The sequence below is a fragment of the Sceloporus occidentalis genome, unplaced genomic scaffold (genome assembly GCF_023333645.1).
Source record: "Sceloporus occidentalis isolate IW3139 unplaced genomic scaffold, rSceOcc1.0.p SCAF_2, whole genome shotgun sequence".
Classification (NCBI taxonomy): Eukaryota; Metazoa; Chordata; class Lepidosauria; order Squamata; family Phrynosomatidae; genus Sceloporus; species Sceloporus occidentalis.
This window is the reverse complement of record NW_028316982.1, coordinates 270,446,814-270,459,870: the sequence shown is the minus strand read 5'-3', so window position 1 is coordinate 270,459,870 and position 13,057 is coordinate 270,446,814. Positions and strand designations below refer to the sequence as shown.

Below are 13,057 nucleotides of genomic sequence, written 5' to 3'. Positions count from 1 at the left end.
CATGCAGATAAATTTGGTTTTGAAAAGTTCCTTGATATTCGAGGACATGTTCTTTTGAATTATTTACCTGTTTCATTGAAATTTACAAATGGCCAATGGAAGTGGATTTTTCATACCCTTTTAATGAAAAGATAAATACTGGAAAGATAATTTTTCTCCAGCTGTGATCCACTGGATAGAAGATCTAAGAGAGCATGAAACACTTGAAAGATAATGTATTGATGAAATTTACAAATCAACTTCTATTTGGACATTTTGTGCAAATGTGGTTAATATTTCCTCTTTGTGTGGTTATTTGTCCTCCTTTTGTGATTTTATTTCCCTGCTTTTGTTACACTGGAACATTACTGAATATAACAGAGATCCCTTTTGAATATAAGTACTTTTAAAAAAGATCAGGCTGACTGGATATTTTGGGATAGGATATATCATACAGCATATCCACGCTCTCTATGCAATTCCTTCACCTCACACATGCCTTTGAAAACTACTGTCGGTGCCCCATGTCCCTCACACTGAAAAATACTGGTTATACATGTAGCACTTGCGAAGTGCGAGATTTTTTAGACCGATTTTTATTTAGAATCCAACCAACAGTGTTCCTGTCCCCACTCAGCTTTCACATCTAGTGACAACCCTGCTATCTTCAGAACAGCTTAAAATGGACTGTGCAAATGAGCTGCGGTGTGTCATAATTTCAGTGCCAGGTTTTGCTTGGTCTTAAACTGTCTTCCTGTATTTCTGTTCTTCCCTATGCCAGTGGTTTGTGGTGAGGAAAACTGTTTCTATGTGGTCTGAAAAGGATTCACTGTCTGAAACTGGAAAGAGATACAGAGAGCCTTTGCTACTCTCCCTTGGCTGGACAGGCGCTTGCGTTTGCTTTGACTTAGGATGCTCATGAGAACAGGCTCATCAAAGTCCTTTAGCTGCTGTTGTGTGCCTCCAAGGATGCATCTACACTGCTGAAATAATGCAGTTTGACACCACTTTGCTCCATCCTATGGAATCCTGGGATTTGTAGCTTATAAGACCTTATAAGTCTTTAGCCTTCTCTGCCAAAGAGCGCTGGTGCCTCACCAAACTACAAATCCTGGGACTCTGTAAGATGGAGCCATGGCAGTTAAAGCGGTGTCAAAGTAGTAGTATTTCTACAGTGTAGATGCAACCCAAGTAATTTCTGACTTAGGACCTAAGACAACTTCATCATGGGGTTTTCTTGGTAGAATTTGTTCAGAGGGGTTTTTGAATTGTCAACTGAAGAAGCATTAAGGGGAGCGGGAGGAATAAATCAGGCTGTAATTGTAGGCCCACTTACCTGCAAGTATGGCCCTTTGAGCTCAAGAGGATTTGCTTCTGGGTTGGTATGTATAGGATTGTGCCTTGGAGAAATTCAGCTGAAAATTAAATGTCATCCAAGAAAAAAAATGAAGCGAGGAAATATGCCTTTGTGGCACTAAATACAACACTATTTGATGCATCTGATACATCTGAGGAAATAGACTGAAGTCTACGAACTCTCATGCTGCCATTTTCTTTCAGTTCGTCTCTAAGGTGCTATAAGATCTCTCTACATATTGATTCTATAGACTAACATGGCTATATTTTTGAATTCTAACACTATTTGAGTATATGAAAAGCTATGCAGTCACAGGCCTCCAATCCATATGCAGTGGAGCAATGTTTTGACTCAGTCACAGAGGGCTGAAAAACACCCATGGGGGCAGCATGCAGTCTGCAGGCCACATTTCCCCACTCCTGTTTTACGTCCAAGCACAGATAAGCAGGAAAATCTATGTATGGTAGAGAAAAATCTTTGTCTTGCCCATGTTCTTAATTTGGAAGTGGAGGCATAAAGAAGAAAATAGACCAAATGTATTAATAAAACAGGCTGAGACTTTTTCTAGAGAATAATATTTGCCTTATGTACAACTTTGGCAAAAACCAGCCAGTATCTCTCTTCAAACCTCTGCAAGTTGAGTGGAACTTATGAATGTATCCTGATTCATCTGTCTTTCTTTCCAGTCATTCCTTGAAATTCCTTTGTTCCACAACAGCCACCTGGAGAAAAGTGACACTATGTCTTTGGCTGGGAAGTATACCCTGAAAAATGCTCAGATGAGTAGTATTTGCCAGCCACAGATGCTGGCGAAAAACCCACAAAAAACTATGGATGCCATCCATGAAAGCCCTCCACGCTCAACTGAGTGTTTTTAATCATGTATGCTTTCCTCCTTTGTTCAACTGGTGCCTTGAACTGAATTGTTAAGGAATTCTTTTAGCAGCAGCGCTCCTTACCTTGTGAAACAATTGACTTTTCCTTATGTGACACCACATAAGTTAGTTTCTATTTATGATAACCTTGAGAATGAACGTCCACAAGACCTTGCTATTAACAGATCTGCTCAGGTCTTGTAAACTCAGGGCAGCCATGGCTGCCTTGGAGTTAATACACCTGCCATGTGCTTTCCCTCTTTTCCTACTGCCATCCACTTTATTGAGCATTATCTTCTTTTCTGGTGAGTCGCGTCTTCATGTTAGTCATATTTAGTTCCAGTGAGAATTTCATTGAGTCGCTTTATTTATCTTTTTGCCAGTCCATGGCAGCTGTGGAACTCTCCTCTAGCATTGCATTTCAAATGACTTAGTGTCACCTTAAATTTCTGTTTTACTTAATGCCTCCAAACACAAATATTTACAAATACCAACTTGGCATTCATTTATGCTGACATTTTAATTCTCTCCGGGATTTTATTGATCTCAGAATATGACCATTAATTTCTCCAGTATGCCACCTGTTAGGGAACAAATGACTTATTTTCTTCCTCTCAATAAAGACCCTTCCTGCTTTTCCAGCCCATGAAATTAGACTTCATTTGTGCTGGAATCTTTCAGCGACACAGCTGTGTAGTTTTGCCAGTTGAGAAGCTGTAAATTCCCCATTTCCCCAAAGCATCGTTGCGAAGCTGGTCCAGAGACCCGAGAGAGAGAAGCATTAAGCCTTTTTAACACTCTAAAACTGGTTTTGCTAATATTCTGTGCACGCTCCATCTGCTTTTGTATTTGTCGAAAGCAAATGGATTTGAGAGCAATTTGCTCTGCTGGTATTAGTCCAGAACCATCCAAAATAACATATGGACAGTCTGAAGTTAATTAGGAGACCAGAATTCAGTATCCTTCCTGATCTGAGGCCATGACCACCTTTCTCTTTAATGCACAGAGATGTTGTGATGTCTAATTTTCAGGTTTGTCGACAATTTTTTCTGACAAATAAAAGAATGCAGCCATATTACCCCTGCCAGATTGGCAGCAACTTGCGACTTCAGGGATTGCGTGCTGTCTCCCACAGGCTGCCCGTATGGCATACTGCAATGCTAAATAGCAATTGCCTGACATTTTCTGTGGAACAGGCTGTTATATTAAAGTCGAGCTGCTTTGTGGGGAGTGACATGTTACCTGCTACCAATGTATTGCTTGCATCTATATCTCATCCATGGTGGCACAGGGCCTGCATTCTAGAGCTCTGCATTTTCATTACTTCTTTTGGCAAGCTTGTTTTCCTTTCTGTGCTCTTCCACGCTGGAGGGTTCTTCTGCTTCGGGGTGAATTGGCCGTGAAATTATATATGCAGTAAGAGATGATACTGTAGGATTTGTTTGTTTGTTTCATTTGTATGCTGCCTTTCTCTTGGAGTGGGGTACCCAAGGCACTTCACAGAAGAAGATCAGTTAAAACCTAGCAATACAATTTTAAACTCGATTGGGCAGAAACCATGTCTCCCTTATAAACCAGAAATTGCAATTTGAAGCAGATTTTTAAATCAGGATTGTGAAAAAACCTGGTTAGAACTAACCATGTTTCATGTTGCTGCACATCTAGGACTGAGCCTAAGTTTCTGTTGAGAAACTACATTTGTGTAACAGCAGATGTAGGCTGTGCTGATGCTAAGAGTGGAAAGGCTGTAGATGTACCTCGGCCCTTCACATTTGCGACTTTGACTTTTATGGATTTGATTATTCACGGATTGTATTAATATGTTCTCTCTAGGAATATCTAGGTCTTCCAACACAACTCTATGATCAACTTTAACAACTCTATGGTTGCACTGAAGGACCTAGAGATTCCAAGAGAGAACACTCCACCAGACATTTGTAGCTCCTCCAGCGCAATTCAGTGATCAATGTCTGGCAGATATTAAGCACAGAGTTATACTGGAGTACCTAGAGATTCCTAGAGAGGTGTTCTCTCAGGTAAAAACATAGTATTTTTGTTATTTGGAGTTTTTCCACATTCACGGGGGTCATATGCCCATAACCCCAGCGAATGTGAAGGGACAGATATAGTTGCTGTGAAGATTGGTTGTGTGATTTTGCAAGCCAATCTTCCCAGGGTGCTTTGAGCTCTGGGGACACCCTTCCCTCTGGAAAGGCAACACCAGAGAAATAGCTTCCTTAGAGCTAGCAGCCTTCTCCTCCTGACATTGATTCTTCCATCCTTCCTCTGCGGCCTCTCTCCAGCTCTGCAGGAAATACACTACACTTGTGTAACAGGCGGTTATGTTAGTGTTGTTCGCCAGCAGGATTGAAGCCTAAGTCATGGCCAACAATGGCAACGGAAACCTACCTCTGTGAGGGTGGCCACAATGGTTTGAAGAGGCCACTTGTTGCAACCTCCCAAGACTGCAAGTAGTAAAGAGGACCTTTGACTGTGCAGTACAGCTAACAGTAATTTCTGTTATCAGATAAAAATGATTGCAGCAAAAACAAAAGAAAACAAAGGAAAACGGTGTGGATCACAGCTCTGTAGGTCATCATCAGGCTAATCTCTGCTGTTCTGCCTGACAGTACATTTCCATACAGTCTCTGATGGATGGCTGCTCTTGGGCTGATTAGAATTGGAAAAGGTTCAGGAGATGGAGGGGAAGCCTAGTTCACCAGTCTCAATATGCTCATTATCTGCATGGACTTCAAAAATGCTGGATTTCTTACCTTTCAGTTCACACTTTCTTCAAAAGGATTACCTCCTTTGCACTTAATCCTTTCATGTTGGGCATCTCAGCAGGGATTTAGCAGGTAGATGAAAGAGCATTTAGGGATAAACAAACATTGTTTGGGGTGGCACTGAATCCTGATTTTAAAGAATTTTCTCTCTTCAAAAGTAGACTCAACTAATGAGCAATTCTGAATTCTGGCCTTTGCAGTTCACAGGACTCTGGGGGATCCAGGTGCATGTCTACAGTTTACTGATGGATGTTTTCTTCAATGGGTGCATTGAAGGCATTAAAAAGGAGGTACAATTCTTTATTCACCAGAGTACCTCTATGACAGGGGAAGGCAGAAAGTCTATCAGGGTCTATTGGGAGATCCCCGGTTTATTTGGGATAGGTTGGCAGGAATTTCTGACTTCAAGGTCTTTAATAATAGCAACAACAGCTCTTGATATCTGCTGGGTTTTGGTTCCAGGACCTGCTGTGGATATCAAATCTGTGGATGTCCAAGTCCCATTAAATACAGTGGAGAGTAAAATGGTGAGCTTTATATAAAATGGCAAAATCAAGGTCTACTTTTTCAAATTTATTTATTTTTTGAATATTTTCAAGCCATGGATGCTTGACTTGTGGATACAGAGGACCAAAAACATTCCCACCTAAAATAGGTTGCTGGAATTAAGATGGCTTCCAGCAACCAGGAATAGACTTTTGCCAAAAAGTACTCTTGAGTTCAGCTGAGTTCTAGTGTATAAAGCAATTCCTGACACTTAGAATATTCTCAGATGGATTCTGTTTTTAATAGTACATGTTATATCTATTGTACATGGCTTTGTCTGCTTGATCTGGAGCATTGTAGTTGAAACAACAACAAAATAGGTACCACAACCTTGAAAGCCACCCACTCTGATTCTGAAGCAGGCAAATGCATGCACTTGTGTGTGTGTGTGTGTGGGGGGGATCTCCCAGGTTCCTTTCTTTTCTTTTTTTTTTTCTTCAACACAAAGAGAAATCACACCCTGCATTTCCATTAAAGAAAAAGCTAGTATATCCTGTATGGAAGTTTGGAGGAGATCCTGTCCAGAGGAGCAAGAGGGAGACAGTTTTCAAGGAGAAAAACCCCCAGATAACTATAAAGCAAAAGCAAGGTTTGCAATTGGCGGATGGGAACTCATACATTTCCATGCCTCTCCTTGACCAAGTGGGCACTCAGGCACTTCCAGGAGAGACAATCTCAAGTATTGTTTTGTTTTACTGAAGCCTGTTGTGCTACTTTGGCTAAATGGACACTAAGATATAGTGCTGCTAATTCAAAACAAGAGTTATCTGCTAATTGCGTTCAATTAGTTTCAAGTATCTTGCAGTTTCCCCTGGCAGCCCATCTGTGTGTGTGTTTGCATCTTCTTTGATTTTTTTCAAGACACTTGAATGTTCAAGACTCCTTGAATTTCCATGCCTGGTTCTCTAGCTTTGGGTCTTCCAGTCCTCAAAGCCTAGGGCCCCAGAGGGTTATCCTGCTGAAGCAACTTTGTGCAGCATTTGGTCTTGGTGTCACAGGAACCTTTGCCTGTTTGTGCAGCTACTGCTGTTGCAACAGGCCCCCTGGTATCTGTCCTGAACTCTGTTGCAGGATCCTGCACATCCAATTGATGCTGGGAGAACAACATGAAAACCTCTCTTGTTTCATTAAAAATGCTGCCTTGTCTACAAATTGTTGTGTTGTTTTTTTAAACACAGCTGCCTGTCCTGGGTTAGCCTATGAGTGAGGGGTAGCTGCACGCAGCACAGGCACTCTCTGGTAGTTCTGGGTCATGGCATGACAGACAAGACAAGGCAAGGCATGGTCTTTCAGAACCTGGGACAGTACACAGCAGACAACTCCTGGCTGGAGTCTTCTTCCACAGAGAGAGATGTTTCCTAGCGAAAGCTAAACTCTTACAAAGGCACTGTGCAAAGGGATCTTGTATAGGGTTGCCATATTCCAGTCCCTCATATCAAACTCTTGTCAGAGGAGTGGTCTTGTAGCACCTTAAATCTACAAAAGCTTATGTTGCCAACTTCTTTCTTTCAGTTAGTCACAAAGGTGCTAAAGGATCTGTACATACTGATTTTACAGGCCTACATGACTGTATATTTGAATTCCTGTCATGAGAAACTCTTGCAAAAGCAGTACGCAAAACAATCTTATCTAGGGATGCCATATTCCAGTCCGTCATATCTAGGAATCTTAATTTGTATGTAACAATTATGCATATCATTAATTTGCTTTCTGATTATTCAAACTCAACACATTAATCATTGCACCTTCTCTACTATTATGATTCAACCTTAGCACCATTACCAAGCTAAGAGTTCTTTTGTTCTTCTCCCTCAAGCAGCTCCAGCAAATAATGGGACTCTCTTTACTCTCTTGAGGCTGTTCAGAAGTGAAGGCCTACCCTGCTGCCTAGCCCTAGGCTCAAGGCACCAACACAGTCAACACACAACCCAATGCCATCTCTGCTTGCCTCCTTTCCTTTCCCACTGTCTTGGTCTGTTAGGGGAAATGGGGGACAGGAATGGAAGAATAAGGTGGCAGTGCTATGCCTGCAAGGTGGGATGAGGCTCCCTTGAGTGCTGACCCTCTTATATGATTTCTTGCTTCATCACCATTGCCCTATTTAAATAGCATGTAGAATAGCATGTACATTTCTATAGCACTTATCAGTGAACTCAGCACTCTGTAAGTGGTTTACAATCTGTAAGCTATTACTATTATTTGTTACTTGACGTTTTTAATTTGTTGCCTGCTTTACTTTATTTTGTACCCTTTCCTGTATTGTTATGTATTATTTATATGTATTATGCTATTATTTCTTAGATTGTATGCCATGGGCAGGTTTATTTTATCTATTTTATTGTTTGTATGTACAGCGTTGTGTAAATCTACAGTGCTATATAAATAAAGCATAATAATAATAATAAGCCAATTGCCTGAGTACTCATTTTACCGACCTACGAAAGGATGAAATACCGAGTCTACCTTGGAGCCCTGGGATCGAACTCACAACCTTGTGGCTGCAGTACTGGCATTGTAACCACTGCATCACCAGGGCTCCCTATTTGAACATACCCATTGGCCTGCAACAAAGGAGAAATCCAGGCTTTACTGCTTCAGCTGGCCCAGCTGACGAGGACATTTTTTAGTCTCTTCAATCCAGGATTTTCTGAGACAAATGGCAACTCTAATCTTATAGCATCTTTGGAACTAACATATTAGTCTCAAAAATGCTATAAGATCCCTTTGCATATTGATTTCCAGACTGACATGGCTATGTCTTTGAATTTTACAAAAGCAGATGAGTTTGGCATTCTGGCAGCTCAATTCTGCTAGGTAGCATGTGTATATTTAAGGCAGGGCTGGACAGCTGCAACCACGTTGGGAACCACTTTCGGGGCTGGCCAAGTGTCCAAGAGCCACATGTTAAAAAAAAACCCTTCAAATTTACTGATAACTTGAGGCAAGAAGCTCAGGCACCACCAGGAACACAGTGCGCTTCCTCCTCATTAGCATTCTGTGCTCCATTGCTGGTTCTATAAATAACACTTGAAGATGTTTGATTGCCAGAATCCTCTACACTCTGCAGCCTACTGAACAGCATGGGCTTTACATACTATTAGTGAATCCTTGGCATCTCCAGTATTAACTGTAACCATTTTTAATTAACCTGATTTAGTAGCAGAACACAACACTCTTGAAAATGAGAGGTTGGAACAAATAGTTATTTATTCCAGCACAGTGGTAATGACTGCTGCAATAGATGATTCTAATTAATGGAAAAGAAGAGGCTTTGTACATTTAAAGAAAAAGCAGCCATGTCCCATGGCTACTCACAGAGTTATGTGAAGTCCATGGTTTTTTTCTGCAAACACTTCTGGGGATTGTATAGTTGCTTATAAGGTGATTCAGAAGTTAGGTTGCTGAAAGGCTTGTTCAGGCACACACTGGGTACCTAGATGATCTGGTGGATCAGGCCAAAGACATGGAAGAAGGTTTCCCACTTTGCCACCAGAGCCCTTTATCCTTGGAGCAAAACCAAGGGGTTTTTTTTGTGGGGTTTTTAACCATCTGCACCTTCATTGAGACCAGTGTCTGCTAAGTGTAAACCTGTTAGTCTCTTCTCTGGTTTCTGTGGCTCATTCTAAAATGAAGACAGCTGTTTAATGACACAGAGCCTTTGGACTGAGGCTTGGAAGCCCAGGATCCACCCTAAAAGGAATTAAACCAACTTTATATAGAATTTTTTTTTTAAAAAAACTGCAGTGACAGCAATTGAACAACAAAAGGCTAGACATTCATATAAACTCACCTAGAAGGAGCAAAGGCTATTGCCAAACCATGCAAGTCCAAACTTGTTCATTGTATCTCAGACTGATGTCCTACCTAGTGTAGAAAGCATCACAGTGTTTTAGAACATGGCCTGGAACATTTTGTACATGTTTAACTGGAAAACATACAACTTTTTCTACGTCTAAGCAGATTTTTTCTTTAGCACAGTTCTACCATACTTACACCTCATAATCTTTTTCTGGCTGTCCCTGCTCAGTTCCCAGTGAGGTCTTTTGCTGTTTTCAGTGTGTTAAGTTCTCTCTACAGGTTTTTGCATCTCTTCTTCCTGCCAACTAAAGCCTTCTTTCTCTTCTCTTTTCAGGTTATCCTGCAGGATATCCTACAGCTGCTCCTACCTACAACCCAAATATGTATCCAACCACCAGCCCCGGCTATGCCCCAGGTAAACAGAACTTTATTTTTTGGAAGCCACTCAGCCACACTTGGCAGTATGTAGAGTTGCATCCGGTCCTTGATTTCTTTTTAAGCCTCATATTGTGGCTGGTGTGTTTGTGCACATGAACAGTCTTTTCATCAGGTGTTTCATTCTCTCATCACTATAACCAGCTCTGCTATAATCAACACACCATTAGTTTTTACCAAATGTGCCACGGAACATTTAGCAGCACATTATAAAATCTGTTGTCAGGTGTATTCTCATTAAGGATTGAAATATTTTTGCAAGCATTGTGTAACAGAACCAAGTATACATGACAGTGAGCGTACCTTACTACTATGTAGCTTTGCTTAATTGCTTATTGTCCATATTCTGGAACTGGGCGGTGTAACCGTCCAAATATAGTTTTAGCTGATAGGGAAGTATCTACACTTTGCAGTATCTGCTGGACAAAACTGTGTGTGTAAATTTCATTTCAGGAATGCCTATCACTTCCATCTCATAAGTCAAAATCACAGTAAGTCTTTAGAAAATAACAAATTGGGTTTGACATGGTTGAGGTTGTTAAATGTACTTAGTTTTCTGTATTGTGCCTGGTTACTGGGATACACAGCACTCAGTTAAGCTTGACATTTCCAGTTATGTTCTGGGTGAAAATGGCTAGATTTTCTCCAGAAATAAACCAGCAGACTTTTTGTAACTTTGAATTGCCTACTCTAATAAAGCTATGTCCCTACATGCTTTACTGCCCTGGCCAGTAGCTTCTTTTGAGGGCAAGCATGCTGGGTATGTGAGCACATTGCATCTCTGTATGATGCCCCAGGTTTGCTTAGGTTGGGAATTCTTTCACTCCAAACTAAATCCTTTTGTGGTATGATAAGTTAAACGTATGTATCCCATGTTAATTCTTTTTAAATACATTCTTTTTTAATTTTCTGCTCAATAATACCATACAACATATATAATAAATCATTGCTAAATATTACCATTACTGCACCCCTCCTTCCTCCCATTTTAACTCTGAAGAAAATTCTTCTCTGGTATTTTTTTTAATGAAATGCTTAAGCTGGCACCCTGACATTCCATTAAAGTAAATGTGAGCGAAGGGTGGTTCAGAAACCATCTCTTGGCGTCTTTCCTTCTGCCACTGATGAGGTTTTACTCATATCCTCAGGGTGATGGGAGCGCTGTTGTTCTTAGCAGCTGCAGCAGTGTCTGTTATTTCTAGAGCATGTTTCATAACTTTGGAGGTCATTGAATTTGATGTGATGAGATTGGGGAGTTTCTGGCTTCCAGTGTTTGATAACCTGCTCAAGGGGACAGTTCTCATCAGTGAAGAGTGCATACTGAGTAACATTAGAATCTTGCTTCCAAGTAACTATGAGATGAAATAGGGTTTATTTACTTATTTATTAATCACTTATTTTATTTATATTCCCCAATGCAAGACCTAAGGTAGGTTACAGCAAGGTTAAAACAGTGTACAGTCAGCTCGTTGTATCCACAGATTCAAGCATCCATGCCTTGAAAATACAAAATAAAATAAAATATTATAAATTCACAAAAGCTAACCTTGATTTTGCCATTTTAGATAAGGGACACCATTTTACTATAACATTTCATTTAATGGCACTTGAGCATCCATAGATTTTGATATCTATGGAGGTGGTCCTGGAACCAAACCTCAGTGGAAACCAGTGGCCCACTGTACACCTAAAAACTTGATGATAAGGAGATTTAGAAAGTATTAAATGAGCTTTCATATTTAAAAAAAAAATAATAGAATTTTAATAGTCTAAAAATAACAATGAGAATACAAGAGCAGTACACGCATCTCATAAAAACATCTGTGCATCTAGTTAATTACAACATACCTGTTTACATGTTTAAAAAGTCTTTACCTGGTGGTGGAAGGGAACGCAAAGGGGAGGCCCACCTTCCATCCTGTAGGAGGGAGTTCTATAGCAAGGGAGCAGCTACCAAAAAGGCCCTCTGCCACATCCTCACCAGATGGGCCTCTTTCAGTAGTGAAACATAATCATAGAGTTGGGAAAAAACCCTCAAGGACCATCAAGTCCAACTCCATGCCATGCAGGAATACACAATCAAAGCTCCCCTGACACATGGCCATCCAGCCTCTGTTTAAAAACCTCCAAAGAAGGAGAATCCACCACTTTCCAAGGCAGCGTGTTCCGTTCTCAAACAGCTCTTACTGTCAGGAAGTTCTCCTTAATGTTGAGGTGGACTCTCTTTTCCTGTATTTTGCATCTGTTGTTTCATGTCCTAATCTCCGGAACAGCAGAAAACAAGCTTATTCCATCCTCAATATGACATCCCTTCAAATACTTAAACAGAGCCATCACATCACCTCTTAACTGTTTCTTCCGCCGACTAAACATACCCAACTCTCTAAGTTGCTCCTCATGGCATGGTTTCCAGACCCTATGGTGGGAGCACAAGATTTGGTCAGGATCATGTAGGGAGATCAAATGGGCCCTAAAACAGATCAAACCTGATATCTGCCTGGAAGGCAGAATGATAAAGTTGAGGTTATTGTAGCTTGGTCACATCATAAAAAGGCACAACTCATTGGAAAAGACAATGATGCTAGGAAAGGTGGAGGAATGTAGAAAGAGAGGACGACCACACACTAGGTGGATGGATTCTGTTAATGTCATGGGAATGAGTTTGCTGGACCTGAGCAGAGCATAGGGGGTCTTGGAGATGTCTCATCCACAGGGTCGCCATGAGTTGCGATCAACTCAAAGGTGGTTTACAAAAACAACAAAATGTGGAGAGATAATAGTCTTTCAGATAAAGCATATAAGGCTTTCCAGACAATAACACTTACTTTGAATGCTTCCTGAAAATGAACCGGTAGCCAGTGAAGCTGCTTCAACACAGCAGTTACACATTCCCTGTCTTTCAACGTGATGCAGCATTTACTTTTTGCAGTGTAATTTTTTTGTAGTATTGTTGAGATTCAGCTGCATTTTACCACTTCCACCTCAAGTCCCTTACAAAGTAGTGATCAGCATTCCCTTTTACAAATGTAAAGTTTGAAGTAGTGAAACAGTGACTTATTCACAGCCACCCAGCAAGCTTGTCAGATCAGCCCAGCAGTATAATTTGTTCTCTCACTTCTAGTCCATAAAAAACATGCCTTTTCACCTTTCTCTTATGTAAGAGTTGGCCTCCTTAGCTGGCATTTTCTAGAAACAGCTGGCAAATGTGCCAGTTTCCTAGTTTTTTGTGGGTTTTTTGGGCCATGTGGTTCCATAGCCCAAAAAACCCCACAAAAAACTAT

General features: G+C 40.8%; 1 protein-coding gene across 7 annotated transcripts in view; it reads left to right on the top strand.

The window, feature by feature from the left end:
• The window catches only part of FAM168A (family with sequence similarity 168 member A), a 231,147-nt gene that overhangs the window by 178,457 nt on the left and 39,633 nt on the right, over positions 1-13,057 (top strand). For 6 of the 7 annotated variants that reach the window (XM_089513048.1, XM_089513047.1, XM_089513045.1 and 3 more), the window contains exon 4: positions 9,676-9,756. The exons of the other annotated variant lie outside the window; for it this stretch is intronic. In XM_089513048.1, coding sequence (XP_089369174.1) covers positions 9,676-9,756 — 81 coding nt within the window. The remainder of the gene's footprint in view (positions 1-9,675; positions 9,757-13,057) is intronic. 7 annotated transcript variants of the gene reach the window in all.